Source organism: Zingiber officinale, chromosome 2B (assembly GCF_018446385.1).
Source record: "Zingiber officinale cultivar Zhangliang chromosome 2B, Zo_v1.1, whole genome shotgun sequence".
Taxonomy (NCBI): domain Eukaryota; kingdom Viridiplantae; phylum Streptophyta; class Magnoliopsida; order Zingiberales; family Zingiberaceae; genus Zingiber; species Zingiber officinale.
The window spans coordinates 1,507,089-1,532,581 of NC_055989.1; the positions used below are offsets into that span (position 1 = coordinate 1,507,089).

General features: G+C 40.8%; 3 protein-coding genes and 1 long non-coding RNA gene across 4 annotated transcripts; 3 read left to right on the forward strand and 1 right to left on the reverse strand.

Moving 5' to 3' along the window:
- The first annotated feature begins 922 nt into the window (after positions 1–922).
- On the forward strand, positions 923–4,423 carry LOC122044991 (cyclic dof factor 3-like). The gene is made up of 2 exons (XM_042605033.1): positions 923–1,174; positions 2,661–4,423. The coding sequence occupies exons 1-2, from the start codon at positions 1,022–1,024 to the stop codon at positions 4,038–4,040; spliced, it is 1,533 nt and encodes a 510-aa protein (XP_042460967.1). The 5' UTR covers positions 923–1,021; the 3' UTR covers positions 4,041–4,423.
- A 122-nt stretch (positions 4,424–4,545) lies between these two features.
- Positions 4,546–11,028, reverse strand: LOC122044992 (probable apyrase 1). Its single transcript, XM_042605034.1, has 9 exons — positions 10,536–11,028; positions 8,932–9,060; positions 8,778–8,834; positions 8,529–8,621; positions 6,868–7,073; positions 6,608–6,696; positions 5,246–5,463; positions 4,974–5,163; positions 4,546–4,883 (listed from the first exon to the last, which is right to left on the reverse strand). Exons 1-9 carry the CDS (start codon positions 10,818–10,820, stop codon positions 4,771–4,773), a joined length of 1,380 nt encoding a protein of 459 aa, XP_042460968.1. The 5' UTR covers positions 10,821–11,028; the 3' UTR covers positions 4,546–4,770.
- Positions 11,029–11,283: 255 nt separating this feature from the next.
- LOC122044993 lies at positions 11,284–13,989 on the forward strand. The gene is made up of 3 exons (XR_006129874.1): positions 11,284–11,990; positions 12,075–12,187; positions 12,278–13,989. It is a non-coding gene; the product is annotated as an uncharacterized LOC122044993 (long non-coding RNA).
- Positions 13,990–16,389: 2,400 nt separating this feature from the next.
- On the forward strand, positions 16,390–19,986 carry LOC122044994 (zinc finger CCCH domain-containing protein 53-like). Its single transcript, XM_042605035.1, has 9 exons — positions 16,390–17,682; positions 17,755–17,913; positions 18,031–18,216; positions 18,319–18,410; positions 18,478–18,765; positions 18,879–18,978; positions 19,071–19,259; positions 19,330–19,387; positions 19,461–19,986. The coding sequence occupies exons 1-8, from the start codon at positions 16,790–16,792 to the stop codon at positions 19,361–19,363; spliced, it is 1,941 nt and encodes a 646-aa protein (XP_042460969.1). The 5' UTR covers positions 16,390–16,789; the 3' UTR covers positions 19,364–19,387; positions 19,461–19,986.
- The last annotated feature ends 5,507 nt before the right edge of the window (positions 19,987–25,493 follow it).

Sequence of the window (25,493 nt, forward strand, 5' to 3'; positions counted from 1 at the left end):
CGGACATGATCATTAACCATTCTTTAATTTTGACCGTCATATTAACCCAATCTTATACAATTTTCATTGTATGACAGATAATAAATTTTTATTCTCATTCCTAGAATAATATAAACACAAAAAAAAAACATCAAATTAATTAATTAATTAATTAATTAATCAATATCCAAGAACTCCATTCCACAACCACCAATTTTTTTTTTAAAAAATAAATAAATAAAAAAACATAAAAATTTAAAAAAAAAAAAAAAAACTATGAAAAGGTGCTTGCTAAAGTTTTTTTTTCCATGGGACCACTCTTTATGGTTGTACCTATGCAATTGATAGTTTTCAGATTTTGCTCAAATTGTGGCATCTAAATTACTCGATTTCAATTCATATATGAGATCTTAATTGTGGATTAAAAATGAACTTTTCTGACCACTTAATGAATTTAAATAAAAGTATCCTGTTTATAAATAAAAAAATATAATTCTTTTCACAAATTAAAAAGGCTTATTTTTTTAATATATTTATTTTCACAACTCTTATCCTATTTTTTTATTTTATTGTTCCATCATGCGACTGGAAAGGCGCAATAATAGTATCCGTTGACCGACACGTGGTGGTGGAACAGTGAGAGGAGGTCTACCGGCCGCAGGGCCCAGCGGTTGCACCGGGAGGCGAAGGCGTTGCCGCGTGGCGGGCGATGCGGTGGGGCGGGCTCTCGCCGGTCGCGAATCTTTCTCTTGTGCGGCCTTTTTGAGTGGCGGGAGATGACGTCACCGGGAGGGATCGCCAGCCACGAGAATTCGCGGCTCAGAGCGCTGCTCAGCGCCGACTCGGACACGCACGTGGCGCCCGGTCACAGGCGGTATCCGGTCGCGGTGCCTGCTGAAAAGGAGTGATTGGGAAAAATCGGTCCCTTTTCTTTTCCTTTTTTGGTTTCCTTCCACACAGAGCGAGGAGGCGGCAGCGGAGCTCGTGCGATTGGATTCGCCTGGTGGAGTCTTGGAACCGGCGATCGGGCGGGGCGGAGGAGATGGAGGAGGGGAGGGATCCGGCTATCAAGCTCTTCGGCGCCACCATCCCCGTGGTGGCTTCTGCCGCCGCTGCGGCGGAGGAAGACGACGTTAACGAGGCGGACGCGGAGGCTGAGGAGGAGCCCGCCGTTTGCGCAGCGGAGGGGCAGAAGGTGAGTGGATAATCAATCAACTCGCTCGATTTCTTATCCTCGATTGCCTGACTTTTTTTTACTTAGGGTTTCTTTGGCAAAGCGGATTCTTTTTCCTTCTTCGTCATTTTGCTATAAGCTTGTGGGTTTTCTGTTTTTTTTTTTTTTTTTTTTTCAGTAGTGGTGATCAGTGGAAGGAAGAGCCGGATCTTAGTGGATTCTTCCTCTTCCATGCTTCTATTTGATAAAAACATGCCTGGATTGATGAGCTCTCAGACGGTCCTATTAGCTATCTAGATTGATTTGGTAAACGTAGTTCATACAAGAGATCTTTAGAATCTCGTAGCTGATACTTTCTTCTCGTAGCTTCTTTTATCCATCTGTTGGGGAAGAACAACATCTTATACTTTGTTATCAGCGGCCTGGAACTGATTTTTCTTCTTCCTTCAGCACAAACCGTGTGCTTTTGTTAATTGTCATCATCTTCACTTTACACCTCTTTCCTTTTCTGTTCTATTGTAGGTAGTAAAGATTCGACAATTTGTTTTGTAATATTGATTTGATAAGTAAAATCCTGAATAGGGCGTTGCACCTTAAACACACAAAAGTTATTAGATACTTTAACTGAACAACTTATTTGAACATAACAGTTTCCATTTTTGCTGAAGGCAGGACAAGAAAAATGTCTGTGTGAGAAAAATGGGGTTGACAATTTTTCTATTTTTAAAAAATAGGAGTGTTTGGAAATAACCTATCTATAAGTATACATACAGAAGTAAAATTTGGGGTTTACAGAAAAAGATCACTTGAAGATCTGTTGTTTTATATAATCCAGGTTTTGTTCAATTTTCTTCTCTAATTGCAAGGGAATTTGAGAATCTAATAAATAAAGACAAGTTCATGAGGATTTGGTGAAACTTGTTATTGGAATTGCATGAAAAGTAATTCATGGTTCATCTATAATTTGTTGATTCCTTCTTTTGGAGAAAATGTTCAACAAATAGGTCTGTGGAGTATCCAAAGACCTAGTGTGCTGTTTCTTGTAATTAGATTTTAAATTAAGAGACCATGTTGTTTATGCCGAAGGAGATAGTTCTATTGTGGCACATAACTTGTTGATGATCAACTATCAAATAAAAAACTACCTTTCAGTCTATCTACTCATACGATCCTTTTTTAGCTTGTATATCATTTAAGTCAGATTATATGACTCCAGATCAACAATCTTATCCTACACAGGATCCCTAAAAGGTGGGCTGGTCCTTTTGGCAAGAGTGATAGAGATACAGTGTGCCTTTAACAAGGGGGAAGAGTGGCATTTAAGGGGAAGAGTGGCATTTAATTCGCCTCTTTCGATTTCATATAAGAGTGCCTTTTATTGTTGGGGCTGTTTCTCATTACTGCAGCTTTAAAACTAATGCAGCCAGTGGAATTTGTTAGACAAGCTATTCTATATTTCTACATGACTTCAGTTAGTTAAATATCTCATCAGGGTACCATTTTTCAGGATGCATCAAAAGAAGTAACAGACAATGCGATCAGCAACGTTTCACCTGTTGCACCAGCTGAAGAGAATGAAGGTGCATCAATCAGTTCTAGTTTGACCAATAGCAATGAACATGAGAAAAACACATCCCCTACTGATGATAAAGAAACAGCAAATGCTAAATTTGAAGACACTGAGAATGAGACTGATTGTTCTGTGACCGAGAAGGTCCTCAAGAAGCCTGATAAAATTCTACCGTGTCCTCGATGTAGTAGTATGGACACCAAATTCTGCTACTACAATAACTACAATGTCAACCAACCTAGACACTTCTGCAAGAACTGTCAAAGATATTGGACTGCTGGTGGAACAATGAGAAATGTCCCTGTGGGTGCTGGTAGGCGTAAAAGTAAGAATTCTTCTTCACAATATCGTAATCTAGTCATCCCTTCGGATGGATTGCAGTCTGCTCAGTTGGATTCTCTAAACTTGTCACACCATCGTGCTATTGGTTGCTTGCCTTCCAACCCTCCACGACCTCTAGTAGGAAATGGAACAATCGTTAAATTTGGTCAGGAAGTTCCTCTTTGTGAATCCATGGCCTCTGTGCTCAACATCGGAGAGCAAGTTCCGAATGCTGATTCTGGTTCCACATTACACAGAGAAAACCGGGAAGAACCTTCTTGTGTGTCTTCTGCTACAGCCACCAATGTGAAGGAAAATAGACCTGCTAAAACTGCAGTAAATGTGGAACAAAATGGAACACAAAGTTTCCGTAACGGACTTACACCTTTACCACATTTGCAGTGCTATCCTGGAGCTCCCTGGGCTTATCCATGTCGTCCCTTATGGAACTCAGTGGTTCCTGTGGATGCCGGTAGATGTTCATCAGAAAGTTCTTGCACGCCAGTGAATGGCAATTCAGGTTCAGTTCCTTGGAGTCCAGGAGCGATGATGGCGGTTCCTCCATTTTGTGCAGGAACACTCCCTTTCCCTTTCGTGCCTGCTCCATTTTGGGGCTTCGCGGCCTGGCCCAATGGCACATGGAATGTACCTATGGTCGCATCCGATGGCTGCAAATCTCCATCATCCTCTACAAGCAATAGCAGTTATTCTGGAACAGGCTCTCCAACTTTGGGTAAACATTCCCGAGACTCGAGTTTGCTGAGTGAGGAGAAAATGGAGAAGTCTCTATGGATTCCGAAGACTCTTAGGATAGATGATCCGAAGGAGGCCGCAAAGAGTTCTATATGGGCGACCCTCGGCATCAAGCCTGATATGGGTAGCAGCATCTTCCATTCCAAGGCTGAAAACAAGGTTCACAAAACTGGTGCTGAACAGGTATTGCATGCGAATCCCGCTGCATTCTCTCGGACACAGTCCTTCCAAGAAACCACATGAAGAGACACCTCAGAAGTTATAGGTAAGCTTTTCGTCTCCAAATGCAATTGAAGAAATGAAGTCATTGCATGGTGAGGATTCGACACTGCTTCCATTGCAAGCAAGAAAGTAGGATATCATGAAGCACTCACAGCTAAATTTGCCTCAGACTACTTGTGAAACTAGCAGGCACAACCGCAAGGCTTGTCGAAATCTCTATATTGTTTGAGAACTCTTGTAAATACAAGATCAAAGTATTTGTCTGTAATTTTTGTTCTTGATATAATTTTTCACTCTCAAGTATCACAGGTGTAGCCAACCATGACAGAAATATGAACTCATAAACGTAGAAATAAAGTTTATCTGTGCAGTGTAAGTTACAGGTGAGCTTGAGTTCTGATGCATATTTATCTTGTGGAATTTACCGGAATGATTTCAATCCGGTTTGGGTTTGACTTTTTTTAAAAAAAAATTATAAAGAAAATCCTTTAGTTCGATTCTAGTTTTCCTTATTAAACTGATCAAATGAAAGAAACCGTACTAATCCTCAAAAAACAGATGTGTGTGTATTAACTAACAATTGTTCCACAAATGAACAACAATTAAATTTGCAAAAAATTGAATACAATAGTACCACACGAGCATAAGCTGATGAATCACCATGCAAAATTGTAATTTCCAAGCCCTTTGCTGCTGTTGCTCATCCTGATGGGGGTTCTGGAGCTGCAATTGCATGAAACTAGGGCTTTCGTTATGGCGATGAGGCTACTTCGATGGCACTACCAAGAGGCCATGCTGCCTCCACGAAGGAGTCGCCATATGGAACCTGCTTCACGAGTGTAATATATAGATTTGGGTCTACATCTGCGATGACCAAACACGGAAGAGTTAAGACGAGAGCAGAAGTATCAGAATCACAAAAATGCCTGGGACTTTGCCGCTAAGTTTGCCTACCAAACCCATCCACCAGCAAGGCATACTGGTACACGAGATCCATGCAAAGATAGGGAAGGTTATCAGTAGCAACACGAGGATAGGCTGCCTTCGCATCTTCGATACTCAATTGGCAAGCTCGCTTTGCAGCCTCCTCGAACTCTGCCGGTTTGACCTTTGCAACTGGGTTGTTTGAGTCTATGAAACCAGCCTGAAAAGGACGCAGGGAACATGAGGGTTGAAATGGACAAGATATGCATCGGGAGTCCGAAAGCAAGAATCAAATGTTATACCTCGGAAGCCCTGTCAAAGAAAAAGGATGCGACAAACAAATTTTTCTGCCCATCTCCACCTCCCCCGTTCCAGATGCCACGGAATGTACACTTCATATTAGCGCATGCCGGTTCACCAACCCTGAGAGCCTTAACTGCATCATCTTTGCATTTGGAGTAGCTAGCACCGGATGGTGAAGCTGATGCTTTGTATGTCTCGTCACCATACTCGTACGACCCTTCATGAAATGAAAATTATTAGGCTGATCTTGAGAGCCGACATTTCATGGTAAGCACATGCAGATTCAGGCAAAGAAAGACAGAAGTCCATGTCAAAATGAGAGAAAACTAGCTTAGGTTACTAAAGATCGATGCCCAGAGTTAATATACCTTAAACATCACTAAGGGAAGGGTCTGATTACTTGGATGAAAAATGTGAGGGGGAGAAGGAAAAGGGTCACAAATTCCTCCTCAATCTCATATCTTTCATCCAAGTAATTGGACCCTAAAAGTATACACGTGATAATGCATTTTGCAGTTTTGGTGGCAGAAATGAAGCATGCAATGGAACTGAAGAACACAGTAGAAAATCCATAACCGAAATAATTCCTGAGCAAGTTCTAGCTTTACACCACACAATGACAGTATGTCACATGTTCAACACTTCCCATTCCATGGCCGATAATCCGTCGTCAATTTATTCAGACAACACAATATGGACTAGACCAGGGAAGTTTGTTTGATTGGTTAGTAGGCTATGCAAGAGATAGGAATCACGTCATGGAAATTTGGCTTGAATCTGCTGACTGGATGAATGTCCAAGCCTTTGTCTTTGGTTTTCTAGGTAATGATAAGATGTATGTGACTTCCTTGCATATGCCTGGATTTTCAAATGAATGATTGGATGGTGCACAGAAGTGAGGTATCCTATGTGGAAAGATCTGTGTATTCTAAATGATAAATAGAATAGGTACTGATTACAAATACAAGCAGCACCCTAAATCTCCATATCAAATACATGGAGCATTGCCTGTGAGGTAAAAGAAGCCTGCTCATTAGTTGCCAAATGATGATTTGCAATCACCTAAGCCCAAAGATATCATAGGCGCAAAATGCTCTTTATAATTATTAGAAACATGACATAGGCTGGATCATTTTACTGGATTCTTGTTTGCTCAGTGGGAAACATGGAAAAAAAGCAGAAACATGCAGTGCCTCCAAATAATGTTGTAAGTTCCAAGTACCAGATTAGCTATTCTAGGTGTGTGCCCATTTTGAAAATTAACACTAAATTCTATTTAAAAAAAAGGTCAAATTGGAACAGGAAGAGCAAGTATAGACCAAAGTAAGAAGATGGAATTTTAGTAAATATATCTAAGATACCATGATAGCCACCCAATATACAGTTGCTGACATCACCAGAAATCTTCAGAATCTCAGCACGAGCAGCTAACAAACCATAGTGAAGATAACTGCATGGTAAACATCAGCCAATTTAACCTAGGTAACAACTATCACATAAGATTTCAAACTCATAGTTACTTTAAAATCATCATTAACAATTACTTAGAAACCATGACAGGTTTATCGCCAGAATGCCACAGGGAAAAAAGTTCACACAATTAGGAGAAAAGGTGTGAAACCTGTGGACATATAAGTAATAATGACTTCCTTTAAGAAACAACTTCTGCACATATGAATCCTCTCCATCTGAGACTTTTGGTGCCCGTTTAGCGTCTTCTTCTGAAATGGCATAAGCCATTTGAACAGATCCACCTCCCAAATCAACTACACCAACTGTATCTGCATAAGACTTTCCAAGTCTTCCTGAAAGATAGTTGATAGTAACCTGCAAGAAAGAATTTTCTTTGTAAGACATAAAAACGATAAAAACCATGTAAAAAGAGGAACATGTTCTTAGGCAGAAGTTAACATGTTAAGGAGTCAGGATGTTGACACTACTGATGAGCTAGAAAAAGATAGATTGGGCAGCATCAAACATGTTATTATACAAAAAGGTGCCAGAAATTTTAGGGTGATGGAAGACAATATAGTTCATGTTTGAGTAGTTAAGATCTACATAATCCTTCAATGTGTTAGATCTACATAATTAAGCTCATATTTGACCTAGAAAAAGATAGTTATAGTTAATCAGGTAGTTATTCATCAATAGATCTTCCAACTGTCATCGTCAACATCAGGCCTGTGTAAATTCCAACTATTGGAGTCAATACGGGAATCCTATCTTTCCATAAAACTCTATGCAAGACCTACAATACTATTATAAATATCAGATCAATTAAATTAACTTGAATTTTCTTAAGTCTCTTTATTCTTACATCTTCAACTATAAAATGTATTCGTCTCCTTTGAACATGTGCATATCACCTCAACCTATTTTCTTACACTTTTATAATTTTTATAGTTTATTGGAACTATACTTGATTTATTCCTATATGGTGCTACTATTTTATCTTTTTTTAATACTCTGTTATTTCAATGGCATTAGTTTTCTGTAGTATTGCTTCAATGTTGCCCAGCACTCTAAGCATAAAAAATGGCAGGTAGTACCACAATATTATAAAAGTTCCAAGGCACACTACAATCAGTCAACTTCAACTAAAAGTTGATGCTGCAAGTACCTCAAACAATAGAAGAATCTAATAAAAGAATAGGATCAGCAAACATGTTTAATGGATTCATTCATGAAATATTTGCCATAGTTTGACGTTGGCTGGCAACCTAACGCAACCCTCCTCCTTTATCCGGGCTTGGGACCGGCCATGACCGGTCATCATGGGCGGAGTTAGGATCAGCAAACATGTACAAATATATAATGCTATATCAGCTAAAATTGAAAAACTTGTTCCTGTACCTTCTTTTGTTAAAGACATAATCTTGACATGGATTGATTTGGTTTTCAAACAATTTGGGCAATGTGGCTAAATTGCCATCCATTTTGACATGTCCATCATGGCCTACACTAGCAATCCCAATAGAAATGCTAGCGTTATAAAAGAAAAAAAAGGAATTTACTAGTATCTAAGGCCTATGTGAAACCAAACGAGATTGTCAATTAAATCTCTGTAAACCACATTTTGCTAATTTCACAAGATACTAAGCCAAGAATACAAGTGAGTTAACCAAATCAGCATGGAAAATTTTATTCAAAAGAGATAATGCTTCTTGATTTTGTTGCTAATTACAAAGTTATATAACTAAAATCCAACAATCAATAAGCAGTAACAGAAAGCGATATCTATTATAAATTTCAATCAGAATTAAAGAAATTTGTGCTACATACCCATTGATAAGCACCTTCCTGGGTTCCATCAAGAACAGTTACCCCATCTGACTGGAATTTTAATGAGCTCTTGTGTTGAAGTAACTCTCTAACCTGTGTAAATGATCCCAAACAAAAAGACATCACATAAAAGTTAAGATTAATTAAGCTATGAAGAAAGTTAGCAGACATAAATCAAGTTGATTGGAACAAACTGTTGGAATATTTGTTCAATATTCGTGTTGCCAAGGAACAAGCAGGAAATTTTACCGCTTGCAAAATTTGTTCAGATGCTTCATCTCCAAGAGCTCTAAGACCTGCTGTCGCCTGCATGGATATCATACTAGGATCACAACACAGCAGGAAAATGTCAATCCATAACACAAGCTTGATAGGACCAATAGGACAAAGAAATACAATTTACCCCAACTCTGACAGGCGTTTTATGTCTCAATCCTTCTGGGATAACACTCTCTGCTTTCTCCAAGAGAGGAATAAGTGAATCTGCAGCCTGCTGAGGGTCGTTAGCATAAGCACTCAATCCAGGTTTTATCTGCAAGTGAAAGAAAAAGAAGTAATTAGTCCAAAAATTTTACACATTGAAAATTGTTTGTACTTGCAATTCTATCTCACTAAAAAGATAAAAATTAGATATTCTTTAAAATACCAGTTTCTATGTTTGAATTGATTAGAAATTTCAGATTTAAGCTTCGAAGTTAAAATGTATAGAATTAAGGATAGAAGTTTGTACTATGATATTATTGTTCGCTAAAGGCGAACTGTACATTATACCACTGTGAAATCACTTTAGACGACTTGATAGCATTTTATGTCTCTGCCTCAGTGAAGGAATTATCGACATTAGAACTGGTCAGGAATGAGGCATCCTCTTTTCATATTTTTATTATGCACTGAGAGGATGGAAGCACAAGGAAAGAACTACTCAACAAAAAGAGTATAAAGTTCATGCTTGTGGTGACCACATCAGAAGAACCTACAGGAAGATCTTGAAGATGAGGTATGGGGAAGAGATTGGATCTCCTTCTGATAACGGAAAATTTAGGATTTCTAGAGGTCCTCAAAGATGAGGTTCAGGGAGAAGACTGTGTCCCATTCTTGAAGGGAATGGCGACAACATCATTTGAAGGGAGGCAAGAAGCTCTGTTCATCTTGAAGGAAAGCAGATGACAAAATCTGCTTGTGAAGGAGCCATAATGGAATATGGTCAAGTGTCCATTGGAAGGTGTAGCAATAAGACACTGTAGCAGATAGCATCAATGAAGGAGGAGATAGGGGATTGAATGGGTGTTGGATCTTCTCCAAATGTGTCAGCCTCACCAGAGCCACAAGATGCCATAATGGCTAATTAGGTGATGCCTTCATTGGAAGGAGCATGAGGAGAAGCAGTAGCTTCTCAGCTAGAGACCACATCTCCGGCCTTTGAGGATAAGATGGAGGATTTAGGCACGGGTTTGTTAGACAGTGAAGGTCGAAGGAGGACGGGCTGCCCGGAATCACCTTGAGTAGTGTCTTGAGCCCTTGAAGAGATAATACTGGGGGATGTTTGATCTCTACCACCAGTGTCAGCTGGAGGTCTCACATCATCTACCTACTTCTAGGATGTTATAAATGTGTCCTACATATATGTATGATGTTGCAGTTCCAATTTAGTGAACAATAGCAACAAATACAATCTCCTAACCTAAATTTTTTACATGGTATCCTAGCATAGTATTCGGTTTAAATACATGCAGTTCGTCATCTTCTATCTAGTTCTAGGATGCTAAAGATGTGTTCTTAGTATTTGATGCAATCGTTTCCCCGCAATGAACAACAATAGCATCAATAAAATCTTTACAATCAGAAAATTGACATGTTTAAGTTTCTTAACTTCATGCGTTCATGCAAAATTTGAACTCCGAGGCCTTCAATATACCAAATCTTAACGAAATTAATTTAGAAGAAATTATATCAAGCACAAACAAGATTGTAAAGAACAGAATAAGGAGGAAAAATTGTAACCCTTACATGTTCAAACAGTTCCAATTTTTTCTCTATATGCAGTAGATCCAAATTTTTATCAAAGCAGAAGACATGAACCCTACTCCCAGAACTCCCCGCGTCGAATATAACAGCGTAGCTCCTAGATCCCGCAAGCCCTCCGGGAATCGCCTTCCTGGAAATGCTCCCAGGAGTGCTGGACACGACGAATAGGATAAAACATACTAGGAAGAGAGGGACCGCGACGACGAGGACGATGCCTCTGTAGCGCTGGATGATGTCGGGGATGCTCCCCTGGCGCACCCGCCTCATCTTGTCCGGGATCTCGGAGTGCACGCGGCTGAGCTCCGGTGCGGACGGCGAGCGGCACCGGATGAGGCCGTTGGACGACGACGTCTGCGTCGGCGCCGGAGCCTTCAACGGCGTCTCTTGGGACGGATCCAGCTAATCCCACGGAATGAGATCGATCGAGAAGAAACGGTCGAAGGCAACGAGGTCGAGATCGATCTCCGTCCGCAATGGCCCTCTCCCCTCTCTCACGACCACTTTAACAAATTACTTACAAGTCAAAATTTCCATGTCATTTTATCTATCCAATTACCATAAGACACGTGTCCATAAACTATGACATGGCACCACGCGACTAGTTGGGTACCGATCGGGTATCGACTACCTTCTCCACTTAGCTGTCACGCTCGTGCGTCGCGTACTCACTGAACGGTGACCCACGAGCATCGCGGGACCCACAAAAGCTAGGTATCGTTTTGGGGAGTTCAGAAATTGTATGGAGGAGAGTTCACGAGTTCGAGTTAGTCCGACGGTTGAAGGGGTCGCATAGACGCGGTCTTCAAGTATGCGTTCGACGGGTTGGGATGACGCAGCTTGACTGGCAGATGGAAGTCAACCATTTCTTAGCGTTGACTCAAATGCTAAATATGGGCATCGTCGACGATAAGAAGCAGAGGCCGCGGCGGCCGGCGTGTCAATGACGTCGCCGTATTCAATACCATTGGAATTGAATCTTGGCCGTATTCAACTGTTCGCCTCATCGACGCCGAGGAGCTCCGGTCGCCGGCGCGGAGGCTAGCGATCACTTCATATGGCATCTCCCTTCCCTCCGCCATACTCACTCGGAAACTCCCAAACCTGCCTTCTTTAATTCACCAGGCAACGAAATCTATGAAGGCGCAATCAGTCAGATCCCTCATCTTCTATCACTTTGAGAAAGTTTTTGGATAATTGCAAATGCTTCGATATATAGTTAAAGCTTTGAAACTCTCACGCATTTTATCATCACCTAAGAAGAAGCAAAAAACATCCTTTTGTTTTCCATACATTTTACTCTTTATATTCTTGTATTTAGAATCAACACACTAACTATAGTCTTCAGAATTGTTCTTTTCTCATGTTTTTAACAGGCAGGATTATAAACTCCTGATAGCAATTGCATTATGATGCATGCTTAAATTTGGTTATGACAGAGTATGAATGTTTGATCTTTGATAATTTCCATCAAAATTTGCTCTTCACTGATACTATTTTTCACCAAAGATTTTTCTGCCGCAGCTGTTGAATACTGCAATGACTGAGAGAACATCTGCTACAGGAGTTTCTGCTTTATGAATTACAGAGTTTTGCTCCACATTTTCATGAATCTGTTCGTGAACTCTTCATCTGAGGTTGTGGCTTTCATTCTCACATAAGGACTGCTTACTTTTCACCAGAGGTTTTTCTGCCGTAGCTGTTGAACACTGTTTTTTCTGCTACAGATTACGTTGACGTAGTTCTTCAGGATTGCAAGTGCTCTGCAAATCTAGCACAGCTGCTTACGTTGATGTAGTTCTTCAGGATTGCAAGTGGTCTGCAAATCTAGCATAGCTGCTGAACACTGTTGTTTCTGTTTAATTAAATCGCATGCTTAGCCTTCTCAGGAAAATATAGTGGGTTTAGACAAGATGCATGGGGCTTCAAGTTGCTGCTGCAATCAAAGAGAGATGAATTATTTCTATATGTAACGTGTCTGTAGGAAAGTTTTACTCAGTGGATGCCTGACAGCAAGGATGGGCATGAAATGACCCTCCAAAATGATTGGATTCCATTGCAGTCCTTTTCCTGTCAATTTTTTCTGCCAAAAGAATCCAGTAAGTGCCGTCCATGCATACCGAAAACGACTCTCCAACCAACACCTAGCTAGCTGCTCGGCTTCTTTGGTGGGTAACAGTCCAATCCCAATCCCAATCCCTCTAAGCAAATATGATCACTGCATTCTGCAGATGACAGTGAAACGCCCTTCTTTGCCTTTGTTTTTCCTCGCCTAACGTGGTTGAAAAGCAAGGCAGTAGTAGTGCAACACTCGAGTGTGTGTGTCTTCGTGGATCTGGGGGTCCTTCCTCTGTCTAAACCATCACCAAGTTAATTTCTTGTTAGCATCTGGCAATCCTCCATTAATGGAGGCAATCTGCAGGCATCAGGACAGGCTATTTCACTTCCGAAAGCGACTGCCTCAGTGCAGATGGAATCATCAGCTTAAATTAATATTATGGAAAAACCATTTGTTTGCTAGCTCGCACTAATCATAGATGTTAGCTATTGGTTGCATAATTAATAGCTAATTGGCCATTGACATCACATAAGCACTGACTAATTGGCCCCATTGCTATGATTCTGCTCCAATTTTTAAAATAAGAGAGGGATGATGAAGGAGAAAGCTTCTTTCTCCATGTAAAATGAACACTTTGGAGAAACTCAGGGAGACAGGAGTCTAGTTGCAATGTCATGTCCATCTGGAAGCCATCACAAGCAGGATAATCAGTTGTATTCAAACAGTGACAGCTTCATGGCACATCTTTTGTGGAAACTGGCCGGTTTTGTCCTGCACACCAGCTGATCCCCACATGGGGAGGTTCCCTTTGCTCTCCCCCTCCCATTTTACAGTTGGATGTTTCACTACACGAACTGCTTGCTCCTCGGAATCACTACAGCTGAGCCTTTGTTCATAATTCACTGCTGTTTGATTACTGTACAGGACAGGCACTGACATTGTCACATGGAAATCTGATCAATGGCGTTGGCTTTGGCTTTGGCTTTGGCTTTGGTGGGCCTGGAGTTGCAGTTAAATCATAACATTTTGGAGCAGCATGAGGCACACTGTTGAAGTCCACTGCCTTGGTTAATAATGAAATTCCCACTAGGAAAAGAATACCACGGACGGACCCTCCACTCCATGTCATTGCCCGAGGGCAAGTCGCAAAGAAGGCTTTTGAGACTGCTCAGTTTAACTTTTTTGCTTTTCTGTATCAATCAGTAAATGAAGGGAGGAGGGACAGGAAAAGCAGGATTGGGAATGAAGCTAGTAAAGCCAGTAGTAAAAAGTCATTTAAAGCGGGAATGAGGGAGAGAATCCAATCATTCAGACATTTTGACTGCAAGACTGTTTTTTTTTTTTTTGGTATTATCTTGCTATTCATTCATTTTTCTATGATTCTGAATGGGTATTGAGTAAAGTAGAAAAAAAATTTCAATCACAACTTAAATTTTATCTACAATTCTTACTCATAAAAAAAATTATTTCCACTCCCTACATGTAAAATTTTATTTGTTTCAACTTCCTCATGCAAATATTGTGACATAATTATCCCTCAGATTTTTTTAGGTATAAAAGGTCCAAAAGTGAATATAATTCCTCTTAAATTTAACACTTTACATTAGAATCGAATATATTTTCTATTAAATTGAGTATATTTTTCCCCGTTTTAATATAATTTTTCTTAAATTCAACACCATGTAAAAAGAAAATCTAGTATATTTTCTATCCAATTAAATATCATTCAAAGAAAATCTAATATATTTTCTATCCAATTAAGTATCATTTAAAGAAAATCTAGTATATTCGAGTATATTTTCTATTTAAATTGTTCTTCATATTTTTTAGGTATAAATAGTCTAAAAATGAGTATAATTCCTATTAAATTCAACATTTTAAACTAGAATCGAGTATATTTTCTATTAAATTGAGTATGACTTTTTTCCTATTTAATATAATTTCTCCTAAATTCAGTACCATTTGAAAAAAAATCTAGTATATTTTTCATCCAATTGAGTATCATTTAAAAAAAATCTAGTATATTTTCCATTCAATTGGGTACCATTTAAAGAAAATCTAGTATATTTTCCATTCAATTGAGTATCATTTAAAGAAAATCTAGTATATTTTCTATCCAATTGAGGTGGAAAAAAAATCGTACTCAATTTGATAGAAAATATACTAGATTCTAGTTTAATGTACTAAATTTAAGAAGATTTATACTCATTTTTAGACTTTTTATATTTAAAATATCAAGAGCAATTAGGTAAGTATATTAAACTAGAGAGTGAAAAGCAAAAAAATTTTCAATGGAGAGTGCATGTAAAATTGTGTTTATCAATGGGGACTGTATGTAAATTTTCTCACAGGCCTTTGTCTGCAGCAGGCATTAGCTTTGTGGCCTCACATGTGGCAAAAAGGTGATTCGCTCACCTCCAGCACCCCCGCCAATCTGTCCATAGGCCAACACGGAGGAGGTAAATCACGGGTGACTACTAGCCATTAGTGCAAATGATCAAGACATGAGGGAGGTTATGTTCGATCACATCAAATTTCGATCCCAAGATCTCATGTGGTAACACCCTATATTTTAACCATCGCACAGCCCCGAAAAGACAGCTCTGTGACCTCACATGGAGGTACGGACGGCACAGTAAGAAATACTTCAATCGATCAACATGGATTTGATTAAGTTGTTCATTTTCAAACACAGTCCGAATTTGAATTCTTCGTTGCCTCGACTGATTTGGGCATTTGCTGACTCCTATTGGACGCAAAGTGGGAACACAGAGAGTGGAAGATGGTGCGTGTTCGGACAGAGACATTTGTGGTCTCCGAGTGTGGCAGAAATGCTCTTCAGTGGCACGAGAAGCTCCTCTCCGGTCTCCAAAAGCGGCTGGTTTTCCATTGGTTTCCCTGTCCGCATCACCCATCGCCACCACAAGAGGTAGGTGCCAATTCCTGCAATTAAAGAGTGGTGCCTGCCTCCTCACGTATCTCTCAACCCTTATAAACCATCGCCCTTATACTGCACAATACACACTTCCTAATTCCCCTTCCCTTATCCATAACTCCACTCCCAACACAATTAGCAGCGGATAACAGATAACGTCGAACGAATTATACATCCATCTATTCATAGATTTGAGGCGCGAAGGGGCGTCTCTTTTATTGGCAGGTTGTCATGATCATCAGTAAATTATACGAGAATCTAATCACCCGCCTACTTGGGCGCCAATTCCTGTCGATCGGATCGAAATAGCAAGTTAGCAACGACTCGAATGGCTCATCATGCCCCTTTGTCATGATGGTCCACGGTAAAGATTTCAGATCGGTGAAGGCCGCAGAAGCAGAGCGAGAGCACGCACCCCGACGCCCATGTGAGCGTCCCTAGCGCTGATATGCGATGAACAGTCCGCGCCTGCCCCACTCTCTGACCTGCTCGTAAAAAAGAGGTAGAGAGCATGTCAAAATTCAATTAATTCGATTCATAAATTAAATCAAAATTTTATTAAAATTGAATTAATTGAATTAATTATTTCAATTAACATCAAATTAATTAAAAAATTTTAAAATAATAATAAAAAAATTTATATAAAATTAATATTAAATTAACTGAATTAATCGAATTAATCAAGACTTCGGTTTGTAATAGGCGATCAGCATCTAAACTAAACTAATAAATAAGCTGCCTGCTTCGTCTTGTTGTCTGTAATGGCGTGTTGTGTGATGGTGTAAAAAATAACTTGCTGCTGCTGCTGCTCGCATGTGATGTTATTTCAGAACAGTACGCGGCCGTCTCAGTGACAGTGGACAGAAAAGGACAATTAAAGGACCAGAAAGAGGGACAAGCGAAAGAGAGGAGAAGCAGGGTAAATGGGCCGTCTTTGACCAGGTTGGAGCGCCATTCTATGATTTCTCGGCTTCGGCAGCAGAGAGGAGGAGGGCGTGAAGGCGGATTGAGATAGGGAAGCTGGCCTATTTGAGCCGATCCAAGGTCCTTCCTTCCGTTGCGTGATCGGAGTTCAGTTGCGGTGGCGTTGCAGGGGAGGAGCTCGCTTTCGTCGTTGAGAATGGAATCAGTGATCAGTTGCTAGTACTGTTAGCAGCTTCTGCTCGAGTGTCCTTCGATTAGTTGGTGGAGGTGCTGTTGGTGCTATAAAGGAGGGAGCTTTGAAGGCGAGGGTGCACTCCGATCATGGACTCCTACGAGGCGACCAGGACGGTGTTTGCAAGGTTGCAGAGCTTGGATCCGGAGAACGCTCACAAGATCATGGGCTTCCTCCTGTTGCAGGAGAACGGGGAGAAGGATATCATCCGGCTTGCGTTTGGGCCGGAGGCGCACCTTTATGCCTTGGTCACCAAAGCCAGGAAGGAGCTTGGCCTTGCCGCCGCTTCCGCTGTCTCGCCTTCCTCCTTCCTGCTCCGCCAGAACTCCGCCTCCCGCCTGCTCTCCCCCTCTTGGCACGCGCCGGCCGCTGCCGCCGCCGCCTTCTCCCGCTCCAACAGCAGCTCCTTGGACGAGCTCCTGAGCCCGGAGGAGCTCGTTGGGGCTAAGAATGTCAACGCGCCGCCCTTCTACGGGGGCGGCGATCTTGCAGATGAGTTCCACCTCCCCGACCAACTCTCCTTCCGCGATGGCGTCGACTGCCGGGGCCCTACTCGGAGCGGCGACCCAGCAGCGTTTTCCTACGGGGCGGGATGGGGGGTTAACGGCTACCACCACCGCCGAAGCGCCTCCGCCGCCGCCGATCTTCGACTTGGAGACACCGTCGGTGGCCTCGGCTGGGAGCCGTGCCTCTACTTCGCGAGAGGCTACTGCAAGAACGGCGACTCCTGTCGGTTCCTCCACGGGCTCCCCGAGGAGGCTGCGGCGACGATCGCCGCCAAGATGGACACTGCGGCGGCGGTGGAGCAGCAGTGCCAGGAGCTGCTACTGAGGTCAAACAGCCAGAGGATCGGCGGCTCTTCGCAGCTCATGGCCTCCGCGATCCCCTTTTCACCAGCAGGCTCCGACCGGCCGTCGCCGTTATCGCCGTCCACTAAATCCCTCAACTTCCTGCTCCAACAGCAGCAAAATGAGAGCCAAAGGTACCTCCTTTCCGCATCAAGACACTTGTACCCTTCTCCAAATCTATGCTACAGCGTCTCAAATTCCTGCAGGGCGGCCGCGGCGGCGCTGATGCTGGGAGCCGACGAGGCCCACAAGTTCCTGAGCAGATCAAGAAGCGATCTGTTGGCGAATCCAAGCTCGAGGCAAATCTACTTGACCTTCCCTGCCGACAGCACCTTCAGCGAAGAGGACGTCTCCAATTACTTCAGGTTGGTAAGAACATCTGATCAAAAACACGATAACCGGATAAACTCATCTTTGCTTCAGCTGCTTAAAAAAAAAAATCCAATCTTTTCCCAAAGATAATCATTCCCTGGGTTTTGCAGTATCTATGGACCGGTGCAGGATGTTCGAATTCCCTATCAGCAGAAGAGGATGTTTGGCTTTGTGACCTTCCTCTACCCGGAGACCGTGAAGCTGATCTTGGCAAAAGGGAACCCGCACTTTGTGTGCGATTCCCGGGTGCTTGTCAAGCCTTACAAGGAGAAAGGAAAGGTCCCCGACAAGTTCAGGTACTCCTCCATCCTCTTCCCTACAAGATCATGCTCGGTTCCGGTGCTCCTCTACCCTCATCTCCATCTCAAACTACGTTGTTCCTCATTTGAATGCTACAGGAAGCAGCAGCTCTGTGAGAGGGGCGATTTCTATGGCTGTACGACTCCTACTTCCCTGGACGCTAGAGAAGCTTATGACCTTCATCAAGTTGGTAAGATCCCTTTGCCGCGTCTTCCTCTGTTTCAGGTTTTTCATTGAATTCATGCTTGGCACATCAGGAACAAGGATGCTGTACAACAGCAGCTGCCAAGAGCTGCTGCTGAGGAGAAAGCTAGAGGAGCAACAGCAAGCAGCTGAGCTCCAACGGGCGATTGAGCTGCAAGGCAGGCGATTCATGGGCCTGCAACTCCTCGACCTCAAGAACAGAACCCTTTCCTCCGCGGCCATTGCCTCCACCAACTCCCCCACCTTCACACCCAACCCTTCAGTGAATCCTTTGGATATTAGCTGCAATGGCGGCGGCGGCGGCAGCAGCAGTAGCAGCAGCCCGGACGAGTCGCCAACAGGTGCCCGGATAACTCAGAACTATTGTTCATTCATTCATTCAATCAATCAATCTTCTATCCATTCTGGTGATTGAGATCCAAGAATTAACTCCTGTTTTGTCTCATGGCATCAGATAAGAGCAAGATAAATAGTTCCCATATCTCATTGAAGGAGGATAAGGATAAACCTGTTGCTGATGTTAACAACAATGAAGACAGTGATGTCCAACCAAGGTCAATGCCACATTTTAATTCTGCAAGAATTTGATTGATCTCTTTTTGTTTTCTACCACAATGATCGATCTCACATTGTGACTTGGTTGCAGCACAAAGCACAATTTGCCTGATAGCCCCTTTGCTTCGCCCACCAAAAAGTCGTCTTCCTTCGCGCTTGATTTATTCTCCACGAGCGAAGACGATCTAATAGCTTCCTGCACTGCCAACAATGGCGGAAACAGCTTCAACAACACCCATCTAGACATGCCATCCTTCGATCCCTGCTTCAAAATGCCAACGTAATTTAAAGCACTGATACTGTCGGCTTACCAATTCTTCATCGCGCTAACCTCACCGTAATTCACGCAGGTTCTCCTCCGGCTTTGGAGCAATTGGAATGTGAATTTGAAACACTAGTCCTATCAATGTAAGAATCCCCACCTCCACTGATCAAAATCGAATACTGATTAAGATGTGAAGTTTGTTACTCTTACTTGCAGGTAAGATCTAGCTAGTAAAGCAGAAGGATGTGGATAAAAGAACACAAGAAAAGTGGTCCAAAGTTTCTTTCCCCCTTTTCTTCTCCATTTCAGTTCATAGAGATTAAAGTTTACAAGGAAGGCCTTCCTCTGTCTTACCCTAAACCTAAACTGATACCTTCCTTCCTTCCTTCCTTTAATCTGCTACTCAAACAGTTGTAGCTATGTATCACTGTCCATTTAGATAAAGATAGGTAGGTTCCAAAATCTCATACCAAGTCACAGATAGATGACATTAGAAAGCTGGAACGTAGTTAACTTGGAGCAGAAAGATCATGTACAAGCAGACGAAATCAAGCACATGGAGTGCATATGAAAAGAGCTGGAGGTGATCGTGCAGGCATGTTCTTCTGCTGTGCTTTTTTACCCTTTGCAAGGGATTTTACTTGTCTTTTTGTTAAGATGAAAGTGGAAAACAGAACTTTGATGATCCATATAGATATTGAAAGGTTTCAGAGAAAGAAGGTTTGCTTTCTCCTTACTTTGATGGGCAATTTTGAAGGAATTTTAAATGCTTTTCTAAAATAAATACGTCGTATTCAGATAATTTATTACTTGTTTATTTTTATTCATTTTTGATGTTTTGATATTGATTTGTAGATGGTAAAATGCCTGTTTTATATAGGCCTGTAAAGATCTTTTTCAGCCCCACGGATATTAGTAGCTGTTAAGACGTAGCGGAGTTAAAGAGAGTGTTACGGGATTGACGTTGAATTTAATAAAAAAAACTTGGCCCGGAGGGTCTTGGACAGAAATTATAGGATCGGTGCACATGTTTGGGGGATATGAGTGTGCAGTGAAAAAAATAAACGAACAAGTAAAAAGGGTTATAGGTATTTTTTATTTGGTTCGGAGTTTTTGTCAATTTTTATTTCAAGACTTATGATTTCTAGATCATATCGATGGACAATCCACTAAAAATCCCTTTCAGAATCGTTGAAAGGGTAAATTGAATACAAGAATGAAGAACAATGTAACAAATTATATTGCCTTAGTAATAATGTAAATGATAGTAATGTAAAGTTATAAACACGTGATTATCGAAGTTGAGATCCCATGTGTTGATGTTGTTCTACTTGCAGTGGTCGGATAGAGCAATAGCAGTGTGAAGACGTAGCAACAGAACGGTCGTAGTAGCTCATATGGAAGTTGTTTCTTGAATTCTGGTGAAACAGTGCTTTTAAAGAGCGTTGAGGGCGCCTCTAACTTCATCTGAGGTATCTCCAGATGTAAATCTGATCCCTTAAGCTTCGGTCGTGATAAGTTACGTGGACTACGGAGGTGCCTCCGTGCAACTCTAAGGCAGCTCCGAGATGCCTCCAGTGCACTCTAGGGTGCCTCCCCACTGTGAGAACTTTATCCTCAAAGTTCATTTACGTGAGGGTGCCTCCTCTAGATCCAAGGCACCTCAATGCAACTCCGAGGCACTTTCGAGGCGTCTCAGACATTGTTCATCCGATGCTTTACTTTGTTTTTACTTCTGCAAAAATCCGTTAGTCTAACAGAAAGATATTTAACCTGTAAAATAGAGTTAGCACAATTTAATAAAATTATTAATTAGATCATATTTTCTCAAGACTAGGATCTAGTCATGATCTCAGCTTAGACTTTCAAAATGAATCTAAGTTGATCCAACGTCTAAAGTCCCTAACTGGGACTCGTTCTCATTGGATCACTCTGCTTCAATGGCTTATCTTGCTTATCATATAGAATCACTTGACTCTTTTTTGATCCACCGAGTCTTCCTGCTAGTTGTCAGGTCCGTAGACCAAACTGAACTTTGGCAAACTGTCAGGTCTCGCAGATCTAATTGAACTTCTTACTAGATATCAAGTCCTCCAAACCTATCTGAGCTTCCTACCAGCTATCAGGTCCAATAAACAATTGGATTTCAGCCTAGTGTCAGGTCCTCCAGACCCATCAAGTTCTATACACTTGGTAACAAGGTTAAGGGGTGTTTGGTTAAATGATGGGAATCACTATGGGTATGGGTTTGATAGTAGGGTGGAATGAGAATATGAATGAAAATGAAACCCATAAAGTTATATGGATTTGGTTGATTCTCATAAATCTAGTAATCATTCCCAAAATGTCATTCCCAAACCCACAATCCAAACACTATTTTTTACTATTATTCCATTCCCTCATTCCCAAACCGATCAACCAAACATCCCCTAAATAACACAACATCTAACTTTAATTCTTTTGTCATTCATCAAAACCTAAGTTTGATCATTGGTGTTAATTGCACTAACAAAAATACCCATAGGTAGAAAAAACCAATGAGTTTGTCTTCAGGAATGAAGTACTAATTCAGCATTGAACGATCTTATAGGGACGGTGAAGACTGCGGGGGTCCACTATCGATGGCTTACTACGATATTTTTGTAATTTACTGTAGGGATCGGTGGAAAATTTTCGTGGTGCTGGATTAGTCGCCTAAGAACTGAACATCTTGGTTATAAAAAAAATCTTGTTAACCTAAATTTGAATGAGGAATTCTTTTAAGCCTTGAGATGTTTGTGTTATACCTAAAGGAATTTAAGGAGGAAGAACGTAAGTGTGTGTTTATCGGGTAATTGTACATCGGAAGGGACGCAAGGGTGTAGGATTTGTTGGTGCAATCAACTTCTAGGATTTTGATATTTGTTTGACAATATATTTATTAGAGTATAGTCAGGTCAAGGTTAACTGGATGACTAGCAAGGGTGAGAAGTCTACCGAGTGATTAGTCCTAACTGCGGTTAGACAAGAGAAGTCCTAACTATAGTTAGGTAAGGGAAGTCCTAATCACGGCTAGGCAAGGAAAATATCTACAGATCGTGTCAACCAAGTAGGAAGATTCGGTAGATCTAGAGGACCCGATATCAAATCTTTGGCGGGCTAATCTGATGTTGAGTCCTGGTGAGTAAAGCCAGGTGGTGAAAACCCTAGGGGGAGGTAACCCTAGGTCTTGGTGAGTGAAATGAAGTGGTGAAACCCTAGGGGGAGGTAACCCTAGGTCTTAGTGAGTGAAGGCAGGTGAAGAAAAATCTAGGAGAGGTAACCTTAGATAACAAGAAGTCTTGAAGGAGTAAACTCCAAGCAATATTGATCGAAAGGTTTCCAGTCGACAGACCAACGGATCTTGGTAAACCTAAGTTTAGTTTTACCATAGTATTTTGCATTACTTTTATTGTTGTTGGCTAATTTAGTATTGCAAGAAAAGTCTTAGTAGATCAGGTGATCAGACACTGAGCAGAGAAAGTCTAAATAAGTCTGAAGGACCAAATGTTTAATAGGTAGGTTGAGGTAAGCAACTGGAGTGAAGCGACGGAGAGGTTGTGTCCAGGGAAGGCGCAAACCCTAGGTCGCTGGTCCAATTGAAGAAATCGGGAGGTTTCCAAGTTGAGATCAAGACAGGTCTTACTATCTTTTCTTACTCATGCAGTATTATACTATTATGCTAACTTTATGTTGTAGACATATTTTTTATACTGTGAAACTAATTAACTCTATTTTGCAGAAGTCGAAGGGATCAGACGACCGAACAGGAGGTTCAGTCGACCAAACCAATCTAGTAAGATTCAGATTGTGCGGAACAAAATTTGAAAGTAAGGTGGATCGGTCAATCGGACATTTAAAGGCATGAATGACAAAAAAGATCAAATCTCAGTGAAAAATGAATCAAGTTGATTGATCAACCGAATAATAAATGTTATTAATAACGCGAAGATCGGATCTCAACAAAGAAGGAATTATGTGTGATCAATCAACTGATAGGAAGATCGGTCAACTGAAAGGATGAGTCGACCAAACGCATCTTATAAAAGAACAACTCAAGGTCTGAGCCAAAACAACTTTTACTGATCCACTCTCCACTTGTCATTCGTATTACTACTGCTCAACTACGATTCAACTTCGTATGCAAGCTACGACATTGAAAAGTCTCTGACGATCTACATCTTTTATTCTTTTGTCAATATATTTATATTTTAACCTTCATCATTGTTATTATAAGAAGATAGTAGCGGTTACTATCGTCCTTCCTCATTGTATGAATTACATTTTTTTTTTGAAGGTTTCGGAAAGAGGAATTTTAGTGGATTACTCAACTGTACAATCAAGGATCACGCGTCTTGGAGTAGGAGTCGACATTGGCTCCGAACCAAGTAATCAACTACGTCTTTCTTTTGCTATCTTATTTTCCACTGCTATACTTTGATTTGTTGTTGCGAAAAGGAAAAGATTTTTAAACAAGCGATATTCATCCCCCTCTATCGCTATTCCAATCCTTCATCCTTCATGACTTGTAGAATTATACTTGTCGAATTAGAGTTACCTCACGAGTTAATCGTCTCAATTTCGACAATTCATACAAAAGAAAGGAAGCGTTGGTATAATAATAAAGTTGTTATCATATAATCTAGACGTCAAGATTTGAGTCATGGAAATAACACAGAAGGTCATTTGTCATTCAACCACACTTTCTTGGCAAGGTGGTTGCCCATCTCTTTGCGACACATACAAGTGGCATAGCCATGTGAGAAGGAGGGGTGCAATTGCACCCTTTGACATCAAAAAAAAATCCTAGAAAGCCCTCCCATTCACTTTGACCGGTCTATTCATCGTCGTTCGTCATCAGAAAATTAAAATTGATCGTATATTTGGAAAGTCAACGACCTAAGCTATCCATTGGTACAATTTTTACAAGAAATATTGTGATTTGGAATGCTTAGTATTGAGTTTTAAAAATAAAATATATAATAATAAATGGATGAACTAAATTGTAGAATATGAATGAGGTTGCTAAATTAAAATTGAATCTGATTCGAAATAAATCCAATGAGTAGATACATAGATAAGGATTATATTATTTTAAATCGGGATTGATTTAAGCTAATTTGGTCAAATTATGGTCGAATCAAGTTTTAGGTTTAAATGAGTTCGATCGATTTAAAATGAATTAGGATATTTCTTATGAAACATTTTCTTTCATTTTCTCTCTCCCTTTTCTCCCTATGCACAGTCTCGCCATGCCTTATGACACCGTCGTACCTTTGTTCATCCGTCTCTTTTATTTTTCTCTTCCTCTTCTTCCCTATTTTCTCATTTTCTTCTCCAATAGTAGTAAACATATAGTTTTTCCTCTCCTCTTCTCAAACATAAGAGTTCTTTATTTTCCTCCTTTATCTTCTCTGGCAATCAAGAAATGCAACATCAACTGTTGCCTTCTTTCAGCAATAAGAGTAGCCATTAACCCTCATATCTTTTTCCTCTTCTCATGTGTTATTGGGGTATGTTGGCACCGCAAGAATGACTATTGATCTTGTCCAAAAGCTGAAAAAACGGTTAGATGGGAACGTGGCTCTACGGTTGATTTGAAAAAGACTCCTCGCTATCCTACAAAACCAAGAGTGTTAGTGCCGGGCCAAGAAAGGGGTCCTCGGAGTTGGCCCTCCAATACTCAAGTCAGTCTTCGGTTCAGTGGAGAAGAATAGTAGAAATCAACAGTAGCTTAGAGCATGCTCAACTATGTAATATCGCATACCTCCGTCTATTGATGGAGACCCCCTTTTATAGTGTCACTGTAACGTATGTGCATGCATCTCAAAGCGTATACATGTTCTCCAAAGCGTCTAAGGAAAAGACAAGTCTATAGTAAATAATTATCATGATCAAGTTTAACGGAGAAAGAAGGAATTGAACTATAGGAATTGAAAAAGAGATATTTTGTGATGATGAAGAGATTTCAATAGACTCGAGAAAGGACATTTTTTTTCTCTCCTTTTATTTTTTTTCTCTCGATTTTTTTTTTACGTTTTTTTCCTTTGCTTTTTTTTCTCGTTTTTTTTTCTTTGTTTTTTTTTTCTGTCTCGGTTTTTTTCTCTGTTTTTTTTTCTGTCTCGGTTTTTTTTTACCAAATGGAGGTGGAGGAGAAAAAAAAACAAAGTAGAAAACCGAACTAGTAGAGGGAAAAAATTATTACTGTAGTTGTCTAAGTTCCTGAGGTTG

Excerpts from the sequence above, each read along its gene's own strand:
- LOC122044992 (XM_042605034.1), bottom strand. The coding sequence starts at position 10,820 with ATGAGGCGGGTGCGCCAGGGGAGCATCCCCGACATCATCCAGCGCTAC. Across the intron at positions 8,835-8,931 it reads AAACGCCTGTCAGAGTTGGG|GCGACAGCAGGTCTTAGAGC; the intron begins GTAAATTGTATT and ends ATATCCATGCAG. Across the intron at positions 7,074-8,528 it reads AGGAAGGTGCTTATCAATGG|GTTACTATCAACTATCTTTC; the intron begins GTATGTAGCACA and ends TCTTTCTTGCAG.
- LOC122044991 (XM_042605033.1), top strand. The coding sequence starts at position 1,022 with ATGGAGGAGGGGAGGGATCCGGCTATCAAGCTCTTCGGCGCCACCATC. Across the intron at positions 1,175-2,660 it reads GCGCAGCGGAGGGGCAGAAG|GATGCATCAAAAGAAGTAAC; the intron begins GTGAGTGGATAA and ends ACCATTTTTCAG.
- LOC122044994 (XM_042605035.1), top strand. The coding sequence starts at position 16,790 with ATGGACTCCTACGAGGCGACCAGGACGGTGTTTGCAAGGTTGCAGAGC. Across the intron at positions 17,914-18,030 it reads GACGTCTCCAATTACTTCAG|TATCTATGGACCGGTGCAGG; the intron begins GTTGGTAAGAAC and ends TGGGTTTTGCAG. Across the intron at positions 18,217-18,318 it reads AAGGTCCCCGACAAGTTCAG|GAAGCAGCAGCTCTGTGAGA; the intron begins GTACTCCTCCAT and ends TGAATGCTACAG.